This window comes from Mesoplodon densirostris, chromosome 16 (genome assembly GCF_025265405.1).
Source record: "Mesoplodon densirostris isolate mMesDen1 chromosome 16, mMesDen1 primary haplotype, whole genome shotgun sequence".
NCBI lineage: Eukaryota > Metazoa > Chordata > Mammalia > Artiodactyla > Ziphiidae > Mesoplodon > Mesoplodon densirostris.
Genome location: NC_082676.1, coordinates 66,004,223 through 66,015,639, shown reverse-complemented (window position 1 = coordinate 66,015,639; position 11,417 = coordinate 66,004,223). Strand labels below are relative to the sequence as shown.

Sequence of the window (11,417 nt, the reverse complement as noted above, 5' to 3'; positions counted from 1 at the left end):
ACCCTGAGCTGGGACGAGGGCTCTGCTCTCCAGATCCCAAACCTGCCCGAAGCCCAGCCCCTGGGCCGGCTCCCTTCCCACCTGCCCTGCTTCTCTCTCTCCGAGTCACTATTCCAACGGCACTGTCAGCCACCCTCCCTACAGGACAGGATGTACCCTCCTCTGGCGGGTGACTGAGGGCTGCACCCTGCAGCTCACCCCTGCCACGCCCCCACCCACCCACCCAGTGCCCACCACCTCCGTCTCTCCAAATGTCATCTGCTTCTGAGCTCAGCGCCCGCCCCAAGGCTGTAGTGACTATTCCCCTAGGAGGGCTGCAGGCCCTGACTGCTAACCTGTCCCCTCTCTGCCTCCCTCCCCAGCTAGCGCCCACTGCCCAAGAGCCCCCAGAAGCTCGGCGGAGAGATGGCCGCGGGCGTGATCTGGCCTCTCTGTGACTTCCGACTGTCTCTGCCATCCCATGGGCCCTTCCTGCCCTCAGACCCGGAGCCCCCAGACTCTTCTGAGGAGGAGGAGGAGGAGGAGGAGGAGGAGGATGGGGAAGAGGAGCTGGAGGTCGAGGGGCCAGAGGGCCACAGCCCGGCCCCCCAGAGCTCAGGTTGGGCCCCAGAAGTGACCCCTCTGGACCCCAGTGGCCCAGAGACACCACTGCAGCTCCTGCGTTTCTCTGAGCTCATCAGTGGCGACATCCAGCGGTACTTCGGCCACAAGGACCGGGGGCAGGACCCCGACGCCTGCGACATCTACGCTGATGGCCACACGGCCAGCAGCTCAGCCAGGGAGCTCTCCTGCGCCAACCTGGTGCGCCTGGCCCAGGGCGAGGCCCCAGAAAACAACGAGGCCACTGAGCCCGGGGTCTGCTCCCCTGGGGCCCCCGAGGGGCAGGCGTGTGGGCTGGGCCTCGGTGGGGAAGGGCCGCAGCCGCTGGGACCCCTGGCCGAGCTCTTTGACTACGGGCTGCGGCAGTACTCGGGGCCCAGGGCCGCGGCCGGCCGCCGACTCAGGCTGGAGCAGAAGTACGGCCACATCACCCCCATGACCCAAAGGAAGCTTCCCCCCTCCTTCTGGAAGGAGCCGGCACCCAGCCCCCTGGGTCTGCTGCACCCCGGCACTCCTGACTTCAGCGACCTGCTGGCCAGCTGGTCGGCAGAGGCCGGCCCCGAGCTGCTGGGCTGGGGGGGCCAGGCCCTGGAGGGGGTGCAGCTGGCCGAGGCCTAGCGATTGAGCAAGGATCAGTGGGGGTGAGCTGAGGGCAACAAGGGTCCGGACTCTCCTTATTGCTGTCCTGAAAGGAGCCCTCAGGGACCTCCAATTAGGGCAGCCACCAGGGGACAAATCAGCTCAGGTAGGGACTTCCCAGGCCAGGGCAGGGAATGGGCAGGGGCCACCCAAGAGCTCTGCCCACAGGAGGGAGGATGGGGCAGGAGCTGCAGCCTCTTGGTGGCGGTGGGCTCAGGGCCTCTACACGCTGGGTTCCCCTCTGGGCAAGCCACATTTCCTCAAAGACCAGCCCCCAAAGTTCCAGTCGGTGGTGAAGGGCAGCCCTCCACACTGCCCACCCAGCTGGCCCCAGGGCGGCCCCTCCTCGTGGCACCCGCGGCAGGTGGCAGGGCCAGCTACCATGGGGGTGAGGGCTTTCTTGGAGGGGCAGGAAGGGGGGCACCGTCTGAGTGGCCAAGCTAACGTGCTGTGGGCTCCGGGTGGGGCTTGGGCCGCAGTGCCTGTGGGCGGGAGGCCCTGGGGAGCGGTGGGGCCTGGCGCTCAGCAGCCAGGACAGGAGCAGGGGTTCTGGGAGTCTAGGGAAGGTCCTCTTGGCCACTCCCCTGCCCAGGGCCTCCTGAACCCCTGGAGGGAACTCCAGCCTCTGACAGGCGTGGGGCGGGCATGTTTATTTCTGGGAAAGGTGCAGGGACAAGAGCTAGTGGGTGGGCTTCTAGTCGAGGGGCTTCTCCCAGACCGCCCTTGGCCTCCGCCAGGCTGCCAGCTTCATGAGGACCGCTTTCCACCGCAGCCACCTGCCCAGAGACACAGCTCACGGCCCGGACCCCGCCTCCGCCCACTGCCCTCGGGGTCCGCCCAGCCCCGAACCCGGGCTTGGAGGGGGCTCTGGAAGGCGGCTCCCCGCTGCCCACCTCACGGCCTGGTACACGCCCCAGTGGTTCACGGGGACCACCTCGTCGGGGGCCACGTCCTTGATGAAGACCTGCTGCCTCACCAGGGACATGAGGACCTCCTGCTGCCTAGCGTCGGGGCGGCCCACCTCGCTCCACATGTGCATCACGCTTGACAGCAGAGTGGCCATCTCCTCCGTGCGCTGTGGACGCAGGAATCAGACCAGAGGGGCGGGAAAGCCAACGGGATTTATCTCCCTCTGGGCTAGCCTGGGCCTTATCTGCCCAGAAACTCTGCTTGGGCCAGACACGCAGATAGACAGCTGGGCAGACCAAAAAGCTAGGGGGTGGCCAGGCTGGGGGTGGTGAGGGCAGCTGGGAGTCAGGCTCTGCACAGAGAAAGGCGGCCCACCCACAGGGCCTGGTAAGCCCTGGAGCTTGGGTGGGGGGGCGGGGGCACGGCCAGGGCCCAGCTCAGGGGCCACCTCTCACCCGCTTGGTTTCTGTATTAAACTTGAGATTCTGGATGGTCTTGTTGTCCTAGATGCTGCTTTCCAACTTCATCATTTGGTTCTGAAACTAAACACGGCCCCCATTCGTGGGCACAGATGCAGGAAGTCTGCAGACCCGGGGGAGGCCCCCACCCTAATCACTCGTGGCAGGAGCCGGCCTCCGACGCATGGGTCCTCGCCCCTCAGTGGGAGCCGGCCGCATCACTCAGCCTGATGACAATGGGGGACCCGGCCAGAATTCAGGTCTGCTCTTTTCACTGACTGCTGATGCACCTCAGCATCTGGGGGCTCCAGACAGGAGCCCCCACTTGGTACTTCCAGAGGCTGGTACATGCAGAGCCACCCAGCAGGATGGCTGGTTCCATAAGCCTCGGCCCCCACACTCCCAGAGGCGTGTCCTGGATCTGAGCCTCCCTGGGTGGGGGGAGGTCTGCCCCTGTCTGAGCCAGACCCCCACCACCCCCCGTCAAGTGTGCCAAGCCCAGGGGCCCAGGGGTACCATGGCCAGCTTGCCCTGGATCTCGGCAATCTTCCGCCCGCGGTTGCCCTCTCTGAGCAGCTGCACAGAGGACAGCAGAGCAGCCAGCTCCTGCCTCACGGCCTCGCCCTCGAACTCTCTGTGAGCACAGGAGGCCGGGGCTGCCGGGCTCTGGGGGGCATCTGGGGGGTGGGGAAGCTGGAGGGAGGAGGCCCTGGGCAGAGCATAGGGTGCTCGGCACTGCTGCCCCACCAGTGGGCACTGGGGGGTCCCCAGCAGGTGACAGAGTGAAAGGCTGTCCCAAGCAGGGGCCAAGCCCAAAGCTGGGCCAGGCCTGGGGTGGGGAGGGGTCGGGGCTGCCACAGGTGCAGGGGCTTGGGGAGGATGGACCACTGTCAGGAAGCCCTGTGATGCAGCAGGGTCGTTCTGAGACGGCTGTGCCCTCCTGCAGTGGGACCAGCCCAGTCCCTGAAGGTCCTGCCAGGCTGTGACAGGGAGCCGGGGGCCTCACCTGGCTTTGGCCTCGGCGATCTTGAGGTCTGAGTCACTCTTGTGAAGGATGCACCTGTCGGCGACGGCCTCTATCTGAAACGCGGAGCCGGCGGGCGGCTCAGGGTGGGCACAGCGGGGAGGGGGAGGCCACCCCAACCCTCACCCACCTGCCAGGGCAGGCTGTCCACTCTCTGCTGCGCCTCCCGTAGGTGCGCCTCGGCCTCCTCTCGACACCGGGCCAGGCCTTCCCGCCATCGCTGCTCTGCAACTCCCCACTCATTCTGTGCCTGGGGCGCGGACACCAGTGAGGGCTGGAACCCGCTCAGAGAGGGTGGGTGGACAGGCAGACTCACTGGCCCCAGTGGAGCCACAGTCAGACCTGAGATGGCCATCCCCACGCAGCAGAGCTCCTGGAGGGCACAGGGCCCCCACCTCAACTCGGAGCTTGTCCACACTGACTGGACACAGCCTGGGTGGCCTGGCCTGGCACAGTCTGGGTGCCCCGGTCCTCCCAGGCAGGACCACCAGGCTGAGCAGAGCCACATCCCTAAGAAGGCCTGGCTTCACTCCCTCCCGAGCCAGACCCAGCTGCCTGTGAGTCGGCAGCGACAGAGAACAGGCAGCTGGCCTACACGCACAGGATGGGGGACCCGGCCCCGCCGCCAAAGGGTGTATATCTGTGTTCACAGCAGCACTAAGGGCTTCAGAAGGACACCAGCTCAGTGTCCATCAGCTGACAAATGGATAAGCTATGGTCCATCCACACAGTGAAATGTGACAGCCATAAAAAGGAAACGAGCACTGACACATGCCACAAAGTGGTTGAACGTCAAACACGGAACGTTCAGCAAGAGAAGCTCACAAAAGGCCACAGAGCATTTGATTCCATTTATACAAAATGTCCAGAGCAGGGGGCTTCCCTGGTGGCGCAGTGGTTGAGAGTCCGCCTGCCGACGCAGGGGACACGGGTTCGTGCCCCGGTCTGGGAAGATCCCACATGCCGCGGAGCGGCTGGGCCCGTGAGCCATGGCCGCTGAGCCTGCACATCCGGAGCCTGTGCTCCGCAACAGGAGAGGCCACAACAGTGAGAGGCCCGCATACCGCAAAAAAAAAAAAAAAAAAATGTCCAGAGCAGGCAAATCCAGAGAGACGGAAAGCAGACCAGTGTTTGCCAGGGGCGGGGGAGGGGGTGACCGCTAATGCACGGGGTTTCCTTTTGGGGGGATGGGAAGGTTCTAAAAGTGATTGTGGTGGTGGCTGTACAACTCTGAATAGACAAAGAACCACGGAAGTACACACTTTGAAAGGGGGAATTGTCTGGTGTGTGCACTGAACCTCAATAAAGCTGTTAGAAAAAGAGCAAAAAGAACCCAAAGTTGTAGGCTGCTTTGCTGGTCACTCAGTGGAGCCCCCGTGTGGTTGGGGCCCTGGGCCTTGTGGACAGCTGTTGGCGTGGGTTGGGACCCGCCGCCCTGAGGGGCAGCAGGACCCCTCCCACCTAGGTGCGCCTTCCCCAGGCTGCTCTGTGCACTCACCTCACACAGCCTCAGGCTCAGTGTCTGCTCCTGCAGGTCCAGCCTCCAGCTCAGGGCCAGTAAGTGGTCACTCATGTCCTTCACCTGCCTGACCAGCTCAGGGCCTGGCTCTTCTCTCGGAGCTGTGGGAGGCTGGGCTGAGCGTACGGCCTGCACAGGCGGGGAACCCTGCGGGCCCGGCCCTGGCCCCGCCGCCTCACCAGCTCCAGGGCACTGTGCATCTCCTGCTGGGCCAGCTCGCTGGCCAGCTGCATGGCCTCCAGGCTCTCCTGCAGGGAGGTAGCCAGCTCCCTGGCCCGGCTATTCTCCAACTGCCCCTTAGCATCCCTGGGGGTGGGTGCCACTGAGAGAGACTGTCCCTCAGCCAAGGCTGGCCCACCCCTTGGCATTGTGCCAGGGCAGCGAGCCCGGCTACTGGCTTCAGAACCTTCCAGGTGGCCCCAGGGAGAGGATGAGGGTCATCACAGGGACCACCAAGACAGGGCTGTGTCCACCGCTGCCACTCAGAGCTCCCCCACGAGGGACAGGCTGGGGGAGGGATGGGAGCCCCCCACTAAAGGGCAGCTTCTCTGCCCCAGGGCACCCCACTGGGCCTCGAGCCAGGCTCAGGACATTGGGGTCAGGGGAGCAGGGCCGTTCCCACCTGCCCCGCCTGAAGCCCCGCTCGGACACCCACCAGGCCTTCTGCTCGGCCAGCAGGACGTGGCTCAGCGATGCTTGGTTCTGACACACAAACTCGGTCAGCTGGACCACGGCCTTGTCCAGGCCCTGACACTGCTCCAGGAGGTGGCACTCTTCCTGCTGCCAGGCAGAGGCAACCTGAGACCTGCCCGGCTCCAGCCGGGGCCCCGCCTGTGCCCGCCGTGCCACCCACCTGCCTCTGCCCCTGCAGGGCCCGCGTGCGCTCTGCGTCCAGCTCCCGGAGTTACTGCCACTTGCTCTCCAGCTCCTCCCATAGGCCGCTCTCCACCCGCAGCCGTGCGCTCTCTGAGGACTTCATCCTCTGTGGGGAGACCCCGCCCCCTGTGAGCTGGGGAGAGGGGGACTGGATGCCCTGCCACCGGCAGGCACCCACCTTCTCCAGGGCCAGAAAGCTCTTCTGCAGGAAGCTGCATAGCTTGGCCTCCCTCTTGAGAAAGCGGAGGCTCATCTCCTCCCTGAGCTTGGTCATCTGGGCCTGTGGAGTGGGGGCCACATGGTCACCGTGCACCTCCCCATGGGCATCCCCCTCGCCCATCCCCATACCCACAGCGCCATCAGGGACTTGCTGCTCTCCTGCCCAGCCATCTGTCGGAGGGGACCCTGGTCCTGTGTGCCCTGCAGGGGTGGGCCTGTCACACCCTCCTCAGGAAGGAAGGCAGGGCAGGCAGGGGCCACATGTCCCAGAGAGCCAGGCGCAAGGGCTGTGAAGGGTCTGAAGGCCACGCTCCACGGGCCCAGGACACACATGGTTCTCACAGTGACTGCCAGACCCCACCAGAGGAGGCGGTAGAGCAGCCATCGGATCATAGCCCTGCCAGGAGCCCTGGGCAAGGAGGCTGAGTGTACATGTGAGCACACGCTCACACATGCACACACACTCATGCATGTGTGCACATCCCCGTTCACACGTGTGCACACACAGTCTGCCCTCGCCCTCCAGGCCCAGGGTGGGACCCCTTCTCTCTTCTCCCTCCATCAGCTCCTTTCCTGCTGCACCAAGGGTCTGGATGCAGGAGACGGGGGTCTAGGCCCACAGGCACAAGGCACCCTCTCCACGGCCACAAGTCCTAAGGCCGGGAGGGCTGCCCACAGCTCAGAGCAGGTGTACCCTGAGCCCCCACCAGCCTCCCTGCCCCATGCAGGGTGACCCGGAGCAGGGCTCAGGTGTTTCTGTAAAGAACCAGAAGGCAGATGTTTCGTGTTTATGGGCCACAGGGTCTCTGTCATAACCCCTCAGCTTTGTGGTTCCAGCGCAAAAGCAGCCATGGTCAACAGTAAACGAATGGCCATGTGCCGATAAAACTTTATTCACAAAACCAGGCAGCAGTGGCAGGGCACTGACCCCAGCCCCAGGGCACACTTGAGGAGATGCGGGCCAGCCAGGCATCGGGGATCCCAGGCCCCAATGCTGCCTGGGGCTCCTGCCTCTCGATGGAGCCAAGGCACCAGCTTCCCACAGGGCAGCGGGAGGGGCACGCATGGAGCTGGGCAGCTGAGCTATGAGGACAGCAGCTGGGGACGCGGCAGAGTCCCTGGTCTCTATTTGCAGAGCAGAAGAGGCTGGGTCCAGAGGCGCCCCACCCTGGCCCCTGCCCCACCTTCTAGGCCACATGCACCAGCCCGGGAGCAGGGCCACTGGAAGAAGCGTCTTTAGGAAGGGACTTCCACTTTGCACGGAGGGAAGCATTGAAGCTGGAAATGGCCAAGGAAGGGGCCTCGGGCTATGAGATTCTATTTCTTGATCTGGGTGCTGATCACATGGGGAAGGGGAGGTGGGGGAGCAGTGGCCACAACAGCACTCGTGCTAATGATGAACTTTCTGTGATGGAGGACACACTCCACCCCAGCACAGCCAAATCGGCAGCCACCAGCCACAGGTAGCCACAGTGCACTGGGATGTGGCTCGTGTGACCAAGGAACTGAGTTTTCAATTGCAACATACAGAGCCACCCGTGGCCAATGGCCACCGTATTGGACAGCGTAGGACTTGGGGGTCGGCCACCAGGTCCAAACACGTGAACGGAACCAAAACGAGAGATGGGGTGAAGGAAGACCCCAGCAGTGGAGAAGATGTGGGATGGGGAGAGTTGGGGGTCTCCTGCACACACTGTCTTGCTGGCAGCTTGCTGGCTGCTGATGCCAGAGCCCTGCCTGGGCCTGCCCCTGGCCTCCCAGGTACCTGCATACTGGCCACCTCATGGTCCACCCTCTGGCTGGCCTCCTTCTGGCTCTTCTCCAGGGCTCCACAGGCCACCTCCCGGTCCCATTCCTCCTGCTTCAGCTTCTCGGTCAGCTCAGACAACCTAGGGGCAACGGCTGCAGGTCACAGCAGCCCAGTCGGCCAGAGGCCTGACAGGGAGCCTCAGGGAGGCTGGTGGGGCCCTGGACACCAAATCCTTTTCAGGCCAGGCCTGCATCCGGGGGGCCCAGGCTGACCTAGCAGGAGGTCCAACCCCGTCTGGGTAAACACACACAGAGGCCAGAAGCCCACTCTGTGTCTCCACCTGGGACAGAGAGAGGTAGGCTCCCCGTGAGCGTGACTGACGGGGAAGGGGAGGGGGTGGGGACCCTGGGCTGGAGGGTCACCTGCCCTCCTTGATGACTCCCACACGACCCCTCGGTGGATCCAGAGACAGCCTCCTGAGGGGCCCACTTAAGGCTGGCCTCCTGCTCGGCGCCCTTCCGCTCAGAGTCCTGGAGTGCCTGCTTCCTCCTGATCTGGGTCAGGGCCTCCTGGACCTCCACCATCCTGGCACACAAGAGCTGCTTCTGCCTGGGGCCTGCCCTGCCACCTCCTGGCAGCCAGGAGCAGGCTGGGCAGCCTTTGGGGTGGGGGTTCAGCCAAGCGGCCCAGCAGCAAGCCTTGTGCCCCTTTCCCAGGCTCCACAGGCTGCCGGGCTCCAGCAACCTGACCTACTGGAGCTGGGCCGTGGATGTGTTTGCTTACCTGAGCAAGATACCAAAATTGGAGGCAACAAAAGCCAGGGGCTGATGCCCAGACTGGCCTGGCAGCAGCCGCTGCTTCCCCAAAGCCCCTCTCTCTCCTGTTAAGCCTGCTCCAAGGGTGCAGGAGTATCTCTTGTCCAGGGCCTGCGTCTGGTTCTGGTTCTGCAGGCTGAGGAACTGCAAGGTGGAGGGGTGAGCTGAGTGCAGGCCAGGGGCCCTCCCAGCTCGACCAGCACAGACACGGGGGCCCAAGGAGTGGGACCTGAGGCCCTGGCCTGAGCAGCAGGGGCTGAATGGGGCTCAGGGTCCAGGAATCAGCTGCCCTGACACCCGGGGATGTTGCCCCCCAGCTGACGCGTCCCACCTGGAGAGTCTCCTTCTCGGGGGCCTGAGTCGCCTGCTGCAGCCTCTTCAGCTCTGAGTCCTGCAGCTGCAAGCAGGCGTGCACCTGCAGCAGCTCCCGCAGCAGGCTCAGTGTGGTACGCTCGCAGCAGGCCTTGTGTCCCCGCAGCAACACCACCTCGGCCTGCAGGTCGGCCACCCTGGTGGGGTGAGGAGTGGGCCGTGTCGGCTGCGTGTGCGGGGCACTGACTACGTGGCTCCCCCGCCCCTGGTCCCCAAGGGTCTCACCACAGCTCCAGCTGCTTCCAGCGCTTGTGGGTGTCCTGCTCTGGGACCGAAGTGGTGGACGGAAGGCAGCTGGACTCATACCTCTCCGAGATCTCCTCCAGACTCAAGGGCTCAGAGCTGGCCAGCCCTTCCTCCAGGAGGAGTTCCAGGTCCTCTGGGGTGATGGTGCCCGGCTGGGAGGGTGACGAGGTCCCTGACGAGGGGTTGCTGTCTGCCGGCTCTACAAGAAGGTACCTTGGGGTTTGCCTTTAGAGCCAACGAGGGGAGATGCTCACAAATGGAGCCCAGGGTAACAGGGATCCAAAACCTTGTTGAGTGCTCCCACTGAGCTCACCGTGGCTCATCCCACTGGGTCCCACAGCGAGGCCCAGCTCTCACTGTCCAAGTAGGAAGCTCAGCCTCAGAAAAGTCCAGGGCCCCACCTGAGAACACATAGCATCGGGCAGCAGGAATGGGACAGTGCCTGCCTGGCCAGCTCCAGATGGAGCGCCTGGGCTCTGAGGAGAGCTGGGGGTCAGGAAGCAAAGCCGTCCCACGTGGCCCAGACCCTCGTGCAGGCTCTTGCCTGGTGGTCCTCCCAGCTCCACCTCAACTCACCTGATACAGCTTTACCAACAGCCCTGCCTGTGGTTTTGGCCGTTGCCAAGAAGCCCTGGGCCTAGCACCCGACGGCTACCCACAGCTGGACCCCAGGGCGGTTGGGGGAGGGGGATAGGGGAGGGCGGAGGGAGGCAGGAAAAGTCAGAGCTGAAGGCTCTGGGATCCAGGGGGAGCACGTGAGGTGTGAAGTGGCAGCTCTGCCCTCACATCTCTCCTTCCAAGACAAAACCAAGGTAGGCAGGGCAGCGGGGGCTCTTCTGGAACCTTCTTTTTCTCACCAGAACCTCCTGACTCCACAGCCCAACTGCCGGTGGAAACTGAGCCCTCAGCTTTCCCATTCCGTCAAGGCCTCCCCAACTGCCCGTTTTTGGAAGGATCTGAGCGGGCACCACTTGGCCAGCCAGCAGGGGTGGCTGCTGGCCTGTCACGGGCAGGAGCCCCCTGGCCTGGGCAGGAAGGGAGGGAGGCCCAGAAGCAATCACTGGCCCTCTGGTCAGAGAACCTGAGCAGGGAAGCTGGAGCCCAGGACCTGCTGAACACAGCCAGCCCAGCAACCAGGCCGAGGGCACAGGGTGCCACAGGGGGACATGGCCAAAGCAGAGCCACTGAGAGAGGGTGCCGGCCACAGAGCAGTTGCACTGGTGATTTAAGCAACCTCAGCGAGAGAAACAGGTGGAGTGAATTTTAGCAGTCTGCTTTATTTAACCCAGTGTAACTAAAATATCACCCTCTCAACACATAACCAACACCTGAGCAGCTGAGAACACAGTGCTTGCGCTCTCCCCACGCCGGGTCCTGAAGCCAGGTGCGCTGTGGCCAGTCTTGCTTCAGGCCAGCACTGATACTCAGCAGCCTCACCCCGCCCAGGTGGCCCTGCTCTCTACTGTTGCCCAGACCCGCCCACGAGGGCTGTTGGGGGGCTTCCCTGTGACAAGGTCAGTGTCTCACAGGCAACCCCTTGCCCAGGAAACCCAAGGCCCCGCAGCCACACCACACACCTTGGAGCCCAGCGGGGCAGGGGTGAGGCAGGGATGCGTGCTGATGGAATGGCCCGTGTTTTGGGTGCACCTGAGCTTGCAGACAAGGACGGTGGCCAGGATGCAGGGGGAAGGAAAGAGGGCCTTTCCCGAGGGCTCTGCAGCAGCCCCAAGAGCAATGTGGACAAGGATGCAGTGGCCAGCGGCCTCCCTCCCATGGGCGTGGGGTGGCCCCGGGTGCTTCTCCACCTGTGGGTCTCTAAGCCTCTCGCCTGCATCTCCCTCTCAGGGGTGTCCCCGCTGGGGCCCTGCCTACCTGCACCACACATGAAGGAGGGCCACATCCTGGGTTGCCCCCCCCCGCCCAGTGGGCCTGTGAATCCTGGGAAACTGGACCATGGTCCACGCTGGATGGGAACAAGAAGCTGGCACCG

The 11,417-nt window shown here is 64.1% G+C and overlaps 2 protein-coding genes across 2 annotated transcripts; one reads left to right on the top strand and one right to left on the bottom strand.

The window, feature by feature from the left end:
• Nucleotides 1–405: 405 nt before the first annotated feature.
• Nucleotides 406–1,218, top strand: PERCC1 (proline and glutamate rich with coiled coil 1). The gene has a single exon (XM_060120342.1). The coding sequence runs from the start codon at nucleotides 406–408 to the stop codon at nucleotides 1,216–1,218; it is 813 nt and encodes a 270-aa protein (XP_059976325.1).
• A 715-nt stretch (nucleotides 1,219–1,933) lies between these two features.
• CCDC154 (coiled-coil domain containing 154) lies at nucleotides 1,934–11,327 on the bottom strand. The gene is given in 18 exon segments (XM_060079251.1): nucleotides 1,934–2,015; nucleotides 2,133–2,314; nucleotides 2,604–2,690; nucleotides 3,123–3,240; nucleotides 3,613–3,686; nucleotides 3,761–3,880; nucleotides 5,129–5,216; nucleotides 5,279–5,455; nucleotides 5,805–5,926; nucleotides 6,003–6,131; nucleotides 6,204–6,305; nucleotides 8,010–8,133; nucleotides 8,484–8,577; nucleotides 8,905–8,953; nucleotides 9,141–9,318; nucleotides 9,407–9,652; nucleotides 9,741–9,828; nucleotides 11,300–11,327. Coding segments are annotated over 18 exon segments (2,088 nt in total).
• Nucleotides 11,328–11,417: the final 90 nt, after the last annotated feature.

Coding starts and splice junctions, on each gene's coding strand:
- PERCC1 (XM_060120342.1), top strand. CDS start 406: ATGGCCGCGGGCGTGATCTGGCCTCTCTGTGACTTCCGACTGTCTCTG.